The sequence below is a fragment of the Pristiophorus japonicus genome, chromosome 22, assembly GCF_044704955.1.
Source record: "Pristiophorus japonicus isolate sPriJap1 chromosome 22, sPriJap1.hap1, whole genome shotgun sequence".
In the NCBI taxonomy this organism is placed as follows: domain Eukaryota; kingdom Metazoa; phylum Chordata; class Chondrichthyes; family Pristiophoridae; genus Pristiophorus; species Pristiophorus japonicus.
In genome coordinates this window covers 39,534,426-39,550,942 of record NC_091998.1, presented here as the reverse complement: position 1 = coordinate 39,550,942, position 16,517 = coordinate 39,534,426, and the positions used below count along the sequence as shown (strand labels likewise).

The 16,517-nt window shown below is 45.6% G+C and overlaps 1 protein-coding gene across 1 annotated transcript; it reads right to left on the bottom strand.

Moving 5' to 3' along the window:
* Positions 1 to 422: 422 nt before the first annotated feature.
* Positions 423 to 15,233, bottom strand: LOC139234623 (scavenger receptor cysteine-rich domain-containing protein DMBT1-like). Its single transcript, XM_070865310.1, has 15 exons — positions 15,038 to 15,233; positions 14,534 to 14,848; positions 12,136 to 12,450; positions 9,159 to 9,473; positions 7,239 to 7,553; positions 5,793 to 6,110; positions 5,632 to 5,709; positions 5,226 to 5,543; positions 5,050 to 5,091; positions 4,772 to 4,888; positions 3,719 to 3,826; positions 2,706 to 2,816; positions 2,091 to 2,219; positions 1,385 to 1,488; positions 423 to 989 (listed from the first exon to the last, which is right to left on the bottom strand). Exons 1-14 carry the CDS (start codon positions 15,231 to 15,233, stop codon positions 1,424 to 1,426), a joined length of 2,742 nt encoding a protein of 913 aa, XP_070721411.1. The 3' UTR covers positions 423 to 989; positions 1,385 to 1,423.
* Between the last annotated feature and the right edge of the window lie 1,284 nt (positions 15,234 to 16,517).

Here is a 16,517-nt window from a genome sequence, read left to right as displayed (position 1 = left end):
ACCAAAGATGCTGCCTGACCTGCTGAGTGTTTCCAACATTTTCTGTTTCCAGTTAGAACAATTCTTGCCCTCTGCTGGTGGGTACTGGCCATTGCAGCAGTAATACAGATGGAGTGAGGATCACCACCAGTTGAGAACTGCACAGTGCAATCGGTCTCCTGATTGAGTAATTATTCCTCACTGCTGCTGAAGAACTGGAATATTTAATTTTTAGAATTAAAGTCCAAAAAGAGTGGCCCGGAAATTCTGATCAGATTCTCCTGGTCGCCTGCTATACTCCAGAATCCCCAGGGATAGGTGCAAAAAAACTACACCGGAGTGTATCTCTGAATTATTGTATGTTGAGTTACTGGAATATAAATAAGATATTTGCATCGACAAAGGCACAAATACCTACTAAAATATTTAACAAATGCATCTTTTATTTTTTAACTTTTTTTTACGTTGTACACTTGCATTATCAGACTGCAGCAGTTTTTATATATCGAGTATACGGCGGTAGACGGAGCAGTGCCAATAAAGGGAGATAAAACAGAAAGACCATTCATTTGAGCCCCTGCAGCTTCTAAACATTATTTAATGGGATACTAACAAGTAAAGAGATTACAAAATGAAGTTCCCATGAGCACTTCATTAATAAACACAGGTTCTTAATCTCGGTTACAGATTTGGTTAATCCAAGCAGAGCAGTGTCTTACAGTATTAATATAGACAGAGCAATAATCCGAAATACATTCCTTTTCTTTTACCGTTTTTAATTAAACAGAACACAGACAAAATATGAAGAAATGCGAAATCTATTGACTTCAACACAAAATAACATGGCGATGAAGTAAAGGGATGTTTATGCCGTGACGAGAAGCACATTCAGCATGTTCACACTGTTGGAAACGTTAATGGACTTTCTCTCAGCTTTCAAACAACATATTTCCCGCCAGGCTGTGGCACGCCTCGGGACATCTCATCCTGGAATTTAAATTAATTTTTACCTGAAATTTAAAAAAAAACGCATTCAGAGAGAGACAGAGACCGAGATAAAGAGGGTTAAAGCAATTCCCACCAACACACAATGCAAACAAATGTAGTATTTTTTCACTCCGCATTTTATGCTCTCTGCTATTTCACTGCAACTCGCCTTTCAGTTAAATAATAAATGAACAGCATGTTCTCGCTGATACTTTCAGTGTCCTTAACTGTAGTAAATACACCCCCTATTATCAGAGAAGAGGATTAAATACAGCCAGTACAAAGGGGTATTTTATTTAAACAATAAATACACAGAATGTTCTCTGATACTTTCAGTATCACTGAAGGTTGAGCACACTGTCCATTAACACCCAGCAGAGCCCGCCCAGGATTGGACACTCTCCAGCACTGCTCTTACCGGCTTGCCGTAGATGCTGTAAGATTTTGAGGCTCACAGTCACTGGCCTTCGGTGACGGAATGTCCGGGGTTCCGAACGTGTCCTCTGCGTGGATTAACCAAATCTGTAACAGAGATTAAGAACCTGTGTTTATTAATGAAGTGCTCATGGGAACTTCATTTTGTAATCTCTTTGTTTGTTAGTATCCCATTAAATAATGTTTAGAAGCTGCAGGGGGTCAAAGGAAGGTCGTCATTGTTACCAGGTGTGGAAGGAACCGGTAAACCGTGATCGGCGCGGGACTGAGAACTGAATGCTGTGGGGAGACAGGTAATGTATTAAGGATGGCAGAAAGCCGGGATCAGTGCGGATCATCTATATGGGTGGCAATAGCTAGATTAGTTGATCTGTGAATGGAAAATCATTGTTTCTTACCCACACCCCGGGCTGTGTTTTACCGCTGGTGACAGCAGACGAGGTGCATCGAATATGGAGAATCGGGCGGTTGAGATTGAGCGCTGAGAGGATTCCGGTGGGAGTGTTAACAAGGGAGATATTAAACACTGAGCAGCATCAGTATCTCTTTCCTAGAACAGGTGCAGCTTTGTTTATTGTCATTTTCTGTAATCACAACATTCACTGTCCGTTGCAATGGCATTCAAACAGCGCCAGTCCATTCCTCCACAGACGGCTGGTGACTGCGGGACTGACAGAAATTCTACTCACCGAGAGTGGAGAGATCACCGCCGGCACTTCCGAGTGTGACATCATCAGGACCGCTGTCCAGCAGCAAGTGACCGCCCTGAGTATCAGTGACTCCAGTCTCAGCATCGTCATAGTCGCCCCAAACCGGTCCTGGGAGCAAAGAGAGATTTCCACTGAAACCAAATGTGTATCTGGAATGATATTATTATAAATCAATCTACCCGGGCCTTGCGTGGCGAGAGAGTGCACCAATTGTAGAATTCCGGTGAAGTGGCGTTAGCTGGTGGGGAAAGATTCGACCATGTATTGTCGAGATAGTTTACCCTCCGTCTTAAAGTCAAACATATCCCATTGAATCACTCACCCAACCTGCCCGCACATTTCACACAGAGCCGTTTAGGGAAACAGATTGAATGGAATGTTTCGTTCATCATATTACTGGTTCCAATCCACATGATTTTGTTTCAAGTCCAAAGTATTACCAGTATATCTCGAACTAACATCCTCTCTATTACTACGGGCCCTTGGAAGTGTCGTTTTTCGGCGAATGAGCTCCGATATCTTTAGGTGTTGGTTTTTAATTATAGTTAGTGTGATGTCCAAAAAGGTGATTGTAGGAAGTAAATGTGTACCCACCCTGAATACTGAAGGAGGTCCTTTGAAGATGTTCTGGTCCCGGATCAGCGTCACCCCAAATATCACTGGTGTAATAATCGATATGATTGAGGGAGTCATTAGAACTAGACACTGTCCAACACAAAAATAGATTGTTATTGGACAGATTGATTGAGGCATCGGAGCAGGCAACATAATAGCATCATTGTCCCTGTGACAACATCCTGGAATTTGGTAACTGACACCATTGTGGGAGATGGTTCACCACAAGGCCTGAAGTGGTTCAGGGGGAAGACCCACCACCGCCTTATCAGGGCAACTCGGGCTAGTCCATAAATGTCGGCCCTTCCAGCCTGCGGACACAATAATGCACAGTACAGCCCGTCCGTACAGCTAATATCTCAGGTATCAGAGCGGAACAAATCGCGTATAAAATAATCTGTTTATACAGAGTGTGAGCGGGGATTCCTGATCCAATTTGACCCCCGCCCCCTCATCGCTAACTTTCATTTCCGGAGACTCTATAACCGCCCGCGGTCACTTCAGAATCCGGCTCTCGCCCCCAACTTCTCCTCCACCTCCCTCTCCCGAGACTCCCGCCCAACGATGAAGCGGCTGTCGCCTCCCAAAGGCAGCGACTAAATATGAGATTGATTAATTGGAGTAAAATGAAACGTGAGTAACAGGAAGTTCAAGGTCAGTAAACACAATAAATATTATAAAGGATAAGCGACAGTGAAGGGATGAAGATGGATCCAGTCGATTTGTAACTTAAGCGACTCTGCTGCCGATTTAAAACTGGCCGGAAACCCCGTTCTTTGAGCAATACCGACCAGTGGGAATTGTTCCATTCCCATTGCGGGACAGACTGTACACACGGACACAGAGGCACTGTCACTGAGATAGAACTCCTTCACCTGGGGACAGTGAGCGGGCTGCTGATCCTGTCACTCAGTACATTGACAATTAAAAGCGATCATTAAGGAGGGGACATTTGTCCCATGAAGATTCGGTATCAGACAGAAAATACAGACCTGAACCATGGGACCGAGCGGAATCCTCGCCGGGTGGAATATTCTCAATCTCTTCATAAATTGCTTGGTACAATCCAGCAGGTGACTCCCTGCCGCCAGTGACAGCACCTGTTGAAGGGAGGATGGGAGATTAACATTGTGTTGCACTACATGCACGTTTCACATGAATTCATCTGCGAATAAATTCAAACCACAGAGATGGTGATAGTCAAGGGACAAAATCAGTGAACGTAAATGTGAAGGAGTTGTGGTTTGTGTGTGTTTCCGTGTGTGTGTCTCTGTATAGACATATGTTCAGCACCAGCAGGCAGCGGCTAATTCTATTGACTTCGGGAAGACGAAGTGAGCGAGTTTGAGGAGAAATGTATTACAGCCGATCGCTCGGCGGTCACACGGGGAATTCCGCTGAAGAGGTAGGTTGAAGTTGACTGATCTCTGCGGACAGCATCAGTTTGGATCCGTGAGTGACGAGTTCATGGTTCTTTGTCATGTCCCTTCAGTGTGACAAATGATGTGCTGTGTACACAGGGCAGGAGTGTGCTGGTGGGTGAGATATGAGTGCGATAGTTGTGTTGGGATGTACAATAATCACTGGCGAATGCAGAAAGCCCTTTAAAGCTCTCAAAATGATCGACAGAACCGAGTCGGAGAGTTCGGGATTGGATATCTGGACCCAGAAACTGAAGAGGTGGACCTGATACCCAATGGATGCAGGAAGAGTTACAGACAAATAATAACTGAACGCACAACCCAAACTGTTCAATTAAACTTTCTGTTCCATTGTTGCAGTTAGTAAATCCTTCTGGAATCTCATGTACCGGCTGATGAACTGAGACAGTGAATGTGACACTTTAAATAACTATCCACTTTATATTTCCAATGTTATTATTCCGGCAGCACATGCAATGGAATAAATCGCCTAAGGAGGATTAAGATTTATTTCTAACAAGACCATGTGACACCCCATGGAAAACTGTAATGAACTGTAGACTCGCCAGGATATGAAGCGACCGGAGATAACGTGTTAGTTCAGCGATAAGATTTGAGCCTCACCTCTTCTTGCTGACTTTCTCCGGCTTACCGCCATCAGTGCGATCAGCTCACCGATTAGAAGGATTCCGAGGGTTATGCAGATGGCAACAGAGATGGAGGTGGTTTTACCTCCCTGCCCTAATCACGTTAGATTGAAATATTATTTAAAATACAGTCAACTTTAAACCGCACATAATTTTTAGAAAAATTAACAAAGCGAAGAAAATGTCAAAAATACCAATGCTACTAATACGAACGCTAACCTTAATACCAGTAATAGTACTAATAATGAAAAGTACCTGCAGATGTGGACGGATAATCAGCGGAAACCAAATCGAGCTCTGTGGAATATATTGTAGAAATATTTCATGACCTTCAAATGTTAGGAGTTTACATTAAAATGGGTAACGTTTTCTTAATTTCCAAAATCAATCAGCCACGTTCACAGAAGGAGGAAACCTCCTGCGACCCTTACCGGAACAGATCACACTGGCACCTTCCTTATGATCACAGTCATGTTGACCTGGCGGTGAGGAACGACAGTCGGACAGAAAGGATTCACTTCCGGTGCACTTCACCTCATCCAACGAGATAACTCCGTCACCCTGGGCAAATGCGGCCTCTCCTGCGGCCAATAGAGCGGGGCCGCAACCCAGCTGTCTGCAGACAACATTGGCATCGGCCATATCCCAGGAGTCATCACACACCGTGCCCCAACTGTTATTGGACAATATCTCCACTCTCCCGGAGCAGTTGGTGTTGCCTCCAACCAGACGCAAGGGTTGTCCTGAGTCTATCAAAGGGAATCATTGATTGTTATGTATTTAGTACAAGCCAGGAATACAAGTCAGATAGTTAGTATAATGAATGGAGGGAAGCACCTGGTGAATGTCCATGTTTAGAACCAGATTCTGGAACGCAGATCCTTGAACTGTGGGATCTCTCCGGCACTCGGGTGTCTGTTAAGAAGAGAAACATGCTGACTGTATTCGACCTCAATGTTTGGAATGCCACCCGCACATTGATAGGTTCGTTGAGTTACCTGAACACACAACACCTGCATCCTCCCCGTGATGACAGTTGTGTTCACCCCACGGGTCTGACTGACACTGCCAAAGGGTCGACTCGTCTGAAGTACACTCCATCTGATCGAGCCAAATGGGTCCGGATCCCATTCCGAATGTCCAAGTGCTATACTGAATAGATAGGAGGGGGCCGCACTGTAACTGTTTACAGATCACCTCTGCATCATGTCGATCCAGTTTTTCCGAGCACACAGTTCCCCAGGTCCCATTGTAGAACACTTCCACTCTGCCCTCACAGCGATGCTTTCCTTTCACCAGCCGCATCTCTTTGTGCTCTGTCAACGAAACAGGAAATATCCAATTTGTTCTATTGATAACTCATTGCGTGTTCATATTGCACAACACATGTTGCACCGGTTGTGGTCACTGGTCGTCGGTAATTATTTCAAAAATTTAATACAAAAACACCTACAATCCGAACAAATAATGAAGAATAGTCAACACGGATTTCAAAGGGCGTGCTTGACCAACCTTATTGAATTCTTTGAAGATGTTACAGAAAGAGTAGGCAAGTATAATTCAGTAGATATCATATGAGTGGATTTTAAAATGGTCTTCGATTAGGTACCACATAGTAGAATCATGATTAAGGCCAGACATGTGTAGTCAGAGCACAAGCAGCAGAATGGATAGCCAGCTGGCTACTAAACAGAAAACTGAATAGTGGTTAAAGGTAGTTAATCAGACTGGCGGAGGGTGATAATTGATGTTCCACAATGATCGGCGCTGGGTGCACTGCTACTCATCATTTACATAAACGACTTGGACTTGGAAATCGTAAGTACAACTTCAAGATGTATGAGTGACAGCAAAATGGGGGCGGGGGGCGGGGGGTTGTGGGTATAGTTAATACTGAGGAAGACTGCAACAAAATACAAGACATTAATAAATGGGCGGATTTGGCGTGTAATTGGCAAATTAATTTTAATATAGATTAGTATGAGCTGATGCAATTTGATAGGAGGAATAATACCCCTTGGAAAATAGGAGTCTAAATGGGGTACAAGATCAAACGGATACAGATTCACCAATAATCAAAACTAATGGAGACAAAAGTTAAGGACCATAAATTAAATAGGGAATTCAGGTGAATGTTCTTCACCCAGAAAATGGTTAGAATATGGAACTTGGACCACGTGAAATAGTTGAGGCGATAGCACAGATGTCTTTTATGTGAAACTAGATAAGTACATGAAGGGGAGAGGAATAGAACGAGATGTAGATTGGGTTAGATAAAGTACGGTTGGAGGATGTTGGTGTGCAGCATAAGCACCACACCGACCAGTTGGGCCGAATGGCTTGTTTCTGTACTCTATAAGTTGTATGTTATGCTATGTATTATCTCCCGTGTGATGCCTCGCATATAACACTGCAGAAGATGAGCAGACGGAAAGCGTCCTTACCTGAGCACATCAACCTCACATCTTCTTTACGATCACAGTCGTGATTACCCCACCCAGTTGACGGACATTCCCACAGAAACGATTCGTTACCCGAACAGTTCAGCTCATCCAACCAAACTGGGTCTGAGCCTCGTCCACAAGAAGCAGGAAGTGTCACGTTCAATACATTTCCACAACTCAGCTGTCTGCAAACCACGTTAGCGTCGGCCCGGTCCCAGGAATCGTCACAAACTGAGCCCCAGATCCCATTGTAATAAACCTCCACGCGCCCAGCACATGGGCTTCCACCGTCCGACAGCCTTAACTGCACGTGTTCTGTTGGGCAATAATACAGGAGGGTTATACTTCCAATACACATTAACCGCTTCACTCAATACAACCCATTGTATCTTCTTCAGCTAAAGAAAGCTGTGTTTTACTGCGCCTGTGACAGGTAAATGAAACTATATTTAATTATAACTGCCTGCACTTACACATTCTTTAGTTTGTCTGGCATTTACACCCATCTCCTATTTCCTATAACTTCCGTCTCATGTTTATTTCACCAGATACCTCCGTGACATACTAGGTTACAGTCTTATCCACAACCCTACTTAATATTTCACCTGCCTCCTGAAGAATGCAACGTACACAAGTCCAATCCTTGAACATCGGTTTTCCAGTACACAATATCTAAGTGTAGAAAGATGATCTGGGCTGTACTGATGTACGGTCCAACGGGCTGTATAACTTACATCAGAAAAACCTCAGAACATCTGCCTATAATTACATATTGCATAATGGAATTTACAAAATTTCAATCTCAGAAAATCTACCTGCATTAATATGCTGTATAATGAAACTTACACCAACACATCTGTCGACATATATACACGGCTTAATATAAGTTATACCAATACAACTCCAGCACATCTGTTTAGGCTTGTATGCTGCACAATACAACTGACTTGTAGCGTCGTTGCGCCTTTGACCGCCGAACTGAGCTTCGTATGATCTCCGTCACAAAGCCCACCTATTTCCAGCTCCGTCCCTGCCTCAGAACCATATATTCCAATGTTTTCTGGCTGTCCTCTCGTCCTGCACCTCCATAAACTTGAGCTCACACAAATCTCTGTTGTCTGACCCGCACCAAGTCGCACTCCCCAGCCGCCCCGTGCTCGCTGACCTACATTGTTTTCCCGTTCGCCAATGCCTCCAGTTTTAAATTATCATCCTCATGTTCAAATATCCTAAAGGCCTCGCCTCGTCCTCTCAATATAAGCGTCTCAAAAACTAATCATTTCTAGATCTTTGCTTTTTCTCCCTATCTTGCACCCTTGTGCATCACACACTTCCTCCGCTCGCAATTAGCTACCGTGCCTTTCGCCTTCGAGGCCGCAGAATCGGAAATCTCTCCATAAACATCTCCGCCTCTCATAGAAACATAGAACATAGGTGCATAAGCAGGCCATCGTGGCTGATCATGCAACTTCAGTATCTCACTCCTGCCTTCTCTCCATACCCCCTGATCCCTTTAGCCGTAAAGGCCACATCTAACTCCCTTTTGAATATATGCAACGGAGTGGACTCAACAACTTTCTGTGGTAGAGAATCCATTAAGACACCCTCTTGCAATCTTCCCGTCTGACCAAGCTTTTAGTCATCCGTTCTAATACACCCTTGCTTGGCTCTGTGTTAGTTTCTCTGCATGAATAGGCTTCTGCAAAACATCATGTGAAGTTTGTATTTGTTAAAGGCGCGATTTCAATCCAACTTCTCATTGTTGTTCAGTTCTGCCGCATCCACTCGCTCTGCATTCGACCCCTGAGTTACATAACTGGTTGGAGAGACACGAGGAACAAGTGATCTTTTTTTAATCACTGTACTCAGCAGATTAGGAATTCCCCTTTATGGTTCTGTCACATTGAACAATTTGTTCACCTGAGCACAGGACCCCTACGCCGACGTTTTCAGTGAGAAACGGATTCAATGTGAATGAGCTGCAGTTCCGGAGTTGCGCCTCGTTTCCTTCACACTCGACATCATTCACCCACACGGGCCCCTCACTCTCTCCGTACTTTGAAGAATTATAAGCGGCTATCGCAGAGCCGCATCCCAGCTGTCTGCAGACCACGTTGGCATCATTTATGTCCCAGAGCTTGTCCCGCACTCCACCCCAGCGGCCGTTGTAGTAAATCTCCACTCGCCCGTCACAGCGACTTCCCCCATTGGTCAGTCTCGGCGGCCAACCTTCATCTACAAAAAGACACAAATTGAGAACAACGCGTAAACTGAAGCAAATATCCCATAATTTACGAACTCTCACCCTGACAGTTATTATGAATGATATTGATGCATTTCTGTAATAATTACCCGCAAGGCTTGTAGGCAGATCCTCTAAGCCATTACCTTTTCTCAGTGAATACATTTGGGTGAGATACCCTGCAGTCTCCGGTGGCTAAGGCGGGTAAAATTAACCTGGGCGGGGGCGGGCGGGGGAGGCAGTGAGCGGCTCAGGCCGGCTATTGATGTGCTGTGATCTAAGGCAGGAGATGGCCTTTAAATGGCTGCGGTTCATCTTATCCAATATGGGAGAGAAACAAACAGAAGTTTCAATTGACAGAGCTTTTCAATGCGCTTCCCACGACGTCCCAAAACGCGTAGCAGCCACGGGAGAAAATTTGCGATGAAGACATCACTGAGCTAACGGACTAGTTGCCGGTGCTGGTTGCGTGATACGTTTTATGCAGGGCGCCTAGAGAACTCTAAAAGCCGTGAAATAATCCGTGATATACATCATGATATATTTACATCTCTATTCAATATATTGCGTTCAATAAAATGGATATTAAAACTCATCTCGCAGGCAACACATTAACTCTGAGAGCTTTCAATGAAAACACAACTGATCTCTGCGGAGAATTGTATGTTGATTGATATATTAACCCAGTCGGATTTATAACGGACACACAATCAAAACACTGCGGATGCTGGAATCTGAAGTAAAAACAGCCAGCATCTGTGGAGAGAAAACACAGTTAACGTTTCAGGTCGATGACCCTTCGTCAGAGCTGGCGAAAGTTCGAAAATAACACGTTGTTAAGAAGCACTGAAAGGGGGAGCGGAAACGAATAAAAGGGAAGGTCTGTGATAGGTGGAAGGCAGGAGGATTAGAGAGACAAAAGGGATGATGGGCCGAATTGAAATGGTAATGGCAGGAGCTAGAAAAAGGTTAGTCTAGAGAGGGTGTGAATGGCGGAATAATAATCAGCTGCCAATGGAGACAAAGAAATAAAAAAATATGATGGGGTGGGGGTGGGGGCTGGGCGCGTGGAATCGATCCAAAGATGCGCAGAGGTTCTGCTCTGAAATTGTTGAACTGGATATTGTGTCCAGAAGGCTGTAAAGTGCCTGAACAAACGTTGAGGTGCTGTTCCTCGAGCTCGCATTAAACTTCATTGGAACATTGCAGGAGTCCAAGGATGGAGATATCAGAGTGGGCGTGGAGTGGAGAATTAAAGTGACAGGCGGCCAGAAGCTTAGGGGCACACTTATGGACTGAATGGAGGAGTTCCGCAAAGTGGCCATCCAATCTGCGCTTGCTATCCCCAATGTAGAGGAGACCACACCGTGAGCAGCGAATACAGTATACTAAATTGAAAGAAGTACAAGTAAATCGCTGCTTCATCTGGACGGAGTATTTGGAGCCCTGGATAATGGGAAGGGAGTAGGTAAAAGGGCAGATGTTCCATCTCCTGTGCCTGCACGGGAAGGTGCCATGGGAAGGGGAGGGGGAACTGGGGATGACTGCGGAATGGACCAAGGTGTCGCAGAGGGAGCGGTTTCTTTGGAATGCTGAGAGTGGAGGGGAAGATGTGATTGGTGGTGGGATCACGCTGGACGTGCTGGCAATGGTGGAGAATGATCCATTGAATGTGGAGGCTATTAGGATGAAAGCTTTGGCCAACGGGAACCCTGTTGTCATTCTGAGAGGGAGGGGAAGGGGTGAGAGCAGAGAAGTGGGAAATAGAAAGCGCATGGTCGAGGATCATGTTAACCATGGGGAGGAGAATCCTGGGTTGATAAAAAAGGAAGACATGTCAGAGGGACTAGTGTGAAAGCTGGCGTCGTCAGAGCAGATGCGAAAGAAACGGAGAAAAAGGGAGAATGAACATGTCAGGGGCACGAGTGTGAAAGGTGGCGTGATATTTCAAAGGCACTACTGTGAAAGTATTTATAACGGTTTCAATTCAAAAGTATTTACAACGGTATTATATAGTATTTACAGCCCAGAAGCAGTCAATTCGGTCCACGCTACATCGGACCATTTCAGCACTTCCTTCGATTCCAGTCTTTCTCATACCCTTAGCTAGTTTCCTCTTAAATACATTTATGTTATTCTCCCAAACTATTCCATGTGGTAGCGATTTCCACATGCTTACTACTCTCAGAGTAAAGAACTTTCTCCTGAATTCCTTTTTGGCTTTATTGGTGACAGTCTTACATTGATGGATCCTAGTTTTGGGCTTTCAAACATGTAGAAAAATCTTCTCTAAATGTAGCATATGGAGCCACTTCATAATTTTATACTGCTGATTCATATTTTAACTGCTAACATTTATAGCGGTTTCAATACAATTGTAGCATTTCCATTGTGTAGCAGTCGCCCCGTTTTGCTGTTTGAACATTTCTGCCAGCAGCCTTCGGTGCGGATTCTGGATAAAGCTCTGGATTCACCCGGACAGAGATAAACACTGTAACGCGAGACATTCATTGATTACATATGTGCTGCATTGAAAAGCTTTGGTTCATTACTAATTAACTTGAGACAATTCGACCGACAAACACAGACTCTCTCAGTTTCAAGGGGAACATGTACAGTTGGTGTATTGCATTTCAGTAGATTAAGAGAACTCACCCGAGCAGATGACACTGGCGTCATTTCCATGTGAGCAGCTAAACTGATCCCAGGATGAAACCAGACAATCCCACAAGCGGGACTCGTTCCCCCGGCACCTGTAGTTCTCCTTCCACACTGGGCCGGTTCCCTCCCCAAAGTGAGCTGCTCCCAGGGTTGCGGTTACTGCCCCACACTGAAGGTGCTCACAGACCACGCTGGCGTCCTCTAAACCGAAGTAACCATCACACAGCGTCCCCCACTGCGCTCCGTGTCGCACTTCCACCCGGCCGGAGCATCGGGAGCCCCCAGATACCAATCTGAGACCACTGTGGCCTACATAGTAATAGTAACAATAATAATAATTATTATAGTAATAAATACTAATAACGTCATAATGATCATGGTTACCATGGCAATGCTTTAAACATAGAAAAAAGGTGCAGGAGCAGGCCATTCGGCCCTTCGAGCCTGCAGCACCATTCAATATGATCATGGCTGATCATGCATTTCAGTACTCCATTCCTGCTTTCTCTCCATGCCCCTTGATCCCTTTAGCCGTGAGGGTCACATCTAACTCCCTTTTGAATATATCTAACGAACTGGCCTCAACAACTTTCTATGGTAGAGAATTCCACAGGTTAAAAATTCCCTGAGTGAAGAAGTTTCTCCTTATGGCTTTGGTCCTAAATGGCTTACCCTTTATCCTTAGACTGTGACTCCTGGTTCTCGACTTCCCCAATTTCGGGAACATTCTTCCTGCATCTAACCTGTCCAATCCCGTCAGAATGTTATATGTTTCTTTGAGATCCCCTCTCATTCTTCTAAATTACATTGAATACAAGCCTAGTCTATCCAGTCTTTCTTCATATATCAGTCCTGTCATCCCGGGAATCAGTCTGGTGAACCTTCGCTGCACTCCCTCAATAGCAAGAATGTCCTTCTTCAGATTAGGAGTCCAAAACTGTGCACAGTCTTAAGAGTGTGCAGGCAGAGTGGGAGTGGGTGACTGCCGGACAAGAGGAGGACTAGGCAAGTACTGCAGGAGTCCCCTGAGTCCATCTCGCTCTCCAACCGGTGGGGGTGTTCTGAGTACCGGTGGGGGTGATGGTGGCTCTGGGAAGTGCAGCTAGAGCCAAGTCCATGGCACCACGGGTGGCTCAGCTGCATGGAAGGGCGAGGAAGAAGAATGGAAATGGTAGGAGATTCAATAGTCAGAGGAGCAGACAGGTGTTTCTGCGACCGCAGAAGTGACTCCAGGCTGGTACGTTGGCTCCATGGTGCCAGGGTCAAGGATGTCACCAAGCGGCTTCAGGGAATTCTGCGGGGAGAGGGTGAACAGCCTGAGGTCGTGGGCCACATCAGTACCAATGATAGAGGTAGGAAGAGGGATGAGTACCTACAGACAGAGTTTAGGGAGCTAGGAGAGAGATTAAAAAGCAGGACCTCAAAAGGTAGTAATCTCCGGATTACTCCCAGTGCCACGAGCTAGTGAGTACAGAAATATGAGGATAGAGCAGATGAATACGTGGCTGAAGAGATGGTGCAGGGTTTAAACTAGCTTGGGAGGGGGATGGGAACCTGAAAATAGATCTAATAGGGAGGGAAGTAAAGATGAAATTAGCAAGCAAAAATAAAGAAAGTGAGTTTGAAGGAGAGAGAAAACAAGCAAGAAAAAAGGTAAAAAAAACCTTGAACGCACTTTGTCTAAATGCACGTAGCGTTTGTAACAAAATAGATGAGTTCACGGCACAAATTGAGACAAACAGGTACGATTTGATAGCCATTACAGGTGACTAGGACTGGGAATTAAATATTCAGTGGTCCTTGATTCTGTCCTTAATGCTGTTTCAATACCCATCTAAATAGCAAAAGAATTGGAAGTTTAGACAGCTGTGGAATCTTACTGTGTAGTTTAACCCATGCTTCCCACAGTAACCGCGGAGCAAATGCCCAAGCTCTCCGAGGTTGAGAAACCTCCCTCCCCAGTTTCAGATTCACAGTCTGCACAAAATCTCAGATCTCACATCAAGCGATGAGCGCAGGCGCACAGCCGGGCTCACGGCGCATGCCCGGTAGCTGTCGGGTTGAGAATGTGACATTTCCAGCGGTTCCGCTCATTCACTGCGGCTTTGGACAAATCTCAATGGGAAATTGTTCTGTCTGCATTGTAAATGTGCCGTGTGCCAGGTGATTACTGCTCTCGGTGGGGGGATGTGTATTACATATAATACGGATGTTACCACAAGACAAACAGTGAACCTAATATTAATAATATAACATTAATAATAACCAGACAAAGCAGAAATTATAAACTCTCAATTTCCGGGGACGGACAATCGCAGGTAATTTTATATCCGCTTTTTTCCGGAAACCATCAAACGCTGTGGGAGATGAGAGTCAGGAGAAAGATGTTTACCTGAGCAGATGACGCCGGCATCCCTGGAGTGTGGCCAGCGATGGTGACCCCATGGATAGGACGCACACTCCCGCAGAGCGGCCTCGGTCCCGCCGCACCGAACATGTGACGTCACAAAGTGTCCGGACCCTTCCCCAAAGTGAGCCCCGCCCGGTGCTGACAGCGCGGTTCCGCAGCCCAGCTCCCGACACACAACAGCGGCGTCCCGCAGGTCCCAGAGAAAATCATACACAGTCCCCCACTGTCCCCTGTAGTAAATCTCCAGTCTCCCAGCGCACGGGCCGCCCCCATTCACCAGTCTCAGCTTCACCGGCTCTGTAAAATATCAGAAATATCATCAAGCGGTTGCAGTGTATTAAACCCGCAGTCTCCCAGCGCGCGGACCGCCCCATTCACCGGGCAAATAGGACCATGTGAGGAATCAGTGGGAACATCAGACTGTGCCCAGACCCCGAATAAAACCCGGAGTAAACACTAAACATGGCAAAATGGAGAGGAACATACCAATTAACGGTGTAAACGAACAGGGAACCCGGAAACGGCGGGAAGTTCCCAGCACCAGAGCGGTTCCCACGGGGATGGGGTGGGAGATTGGCGCTGAATTTTTTGCAGCCCCCACACCTCGGGAAATGGGCGTGGCTGCAATGGTCAGTTGCCCATCATGCTCAGCACGGATTGGCCGAAAATAACACGAGCCCATACCAGGTCCGGATTGGAAGACATTCCCCCCAACCCCGGAGCCAATAGAGAAAAAGGCGGGGCTTGATGATCATGTGATCTCTATGCGAGCACCGATTGGTGCGGTGGAAACTGAGCCGCCCTTTGGGACCGGCAGCAATGTCAGTGGAGACGGACCTTCAGGCTCTGCCCTTCAGGGATCCCGTTTATTATCATTCTGCATAACGGCAGCAGCCGCCTCTCAGCTGCAATTAAAGATCTTTAGTAACGGACCGCGGGAGGCTCCTTTCCCTTCGGAGGTTAATCTGTGATGAAAAAGGCCCTGAGATTGTCACCCAACCTTAATATTCAATGGGATAGATTAGAGCAAAAAGATACCAGATAATGTGAATAGAAAGGCGATTACCTGCCGGGTCAGCCTTCCTGTTCCCAGGTCTGCCTGAAATGAGACATTGAGAATCATAGTTCGCTAGGACAAGAACTGAATGAAACTGTCAGAAAGAAAAGTTCCAGAACACTATCACCACAAGGACTGCAGTGGTTTAAATATAAAAACCATTTTCTCAGAGCAACTAGGATGGAGAATAAACTCCGGCCTGATCATGAAAAGAGAAGAAATAGGAGCGGGAGCAGGCCATACGATCTATCGATCCTGCTCCGCCATTTAACACAATCATGACTGATCCGATCATGGACTCAGGTCCATTTCCCTGCCCGCTTCCCATATCCCCTTATTCCCTTATCGTTTAAGAAACTGTCTATTTCTGTCTTAAATTTATTCAATGTGCCAGTTTCCACAGCTCTCTGAGGCAGCGAATTCCACAGATTTACAACCCTCTGAGAGAAGAAATTTGTCTTCATCTCAGTTTTAACCAGGTGGACACTTATTCTAAGATTATGCCATCTAGTTCTAGTCTCCCCTATCAGTGGAAACATCCACTCTCCGTCCACTTGTCAAGCCCGCTCATAATCTTATACGTTTCGATAAGATCACATCTCATTTTGCTGAATTCCAATGAGTAGAGGCCCAACCAACTCAACCTTTCCTCATAAGTCAATCCCCTCTTCTCCGGAATCAACCTTGTGAACCTTCTTTGAACTGTCTGCAAAGCAAATATATCCTTTCGTAAATATGGAAACCAAACTACACGCAGGGTATTCCAGGTGTGGCCTCGCCAATACTGATGACTCTGTACAACTGTAACAAGACTTCCTTGCTTTTATACTCCATAACTTTTGCAATAAAGGCCAAGATTCCATTGGCCTTCCTGAACATTTGCTGTACCTGCATACTACCTTTTTGTGC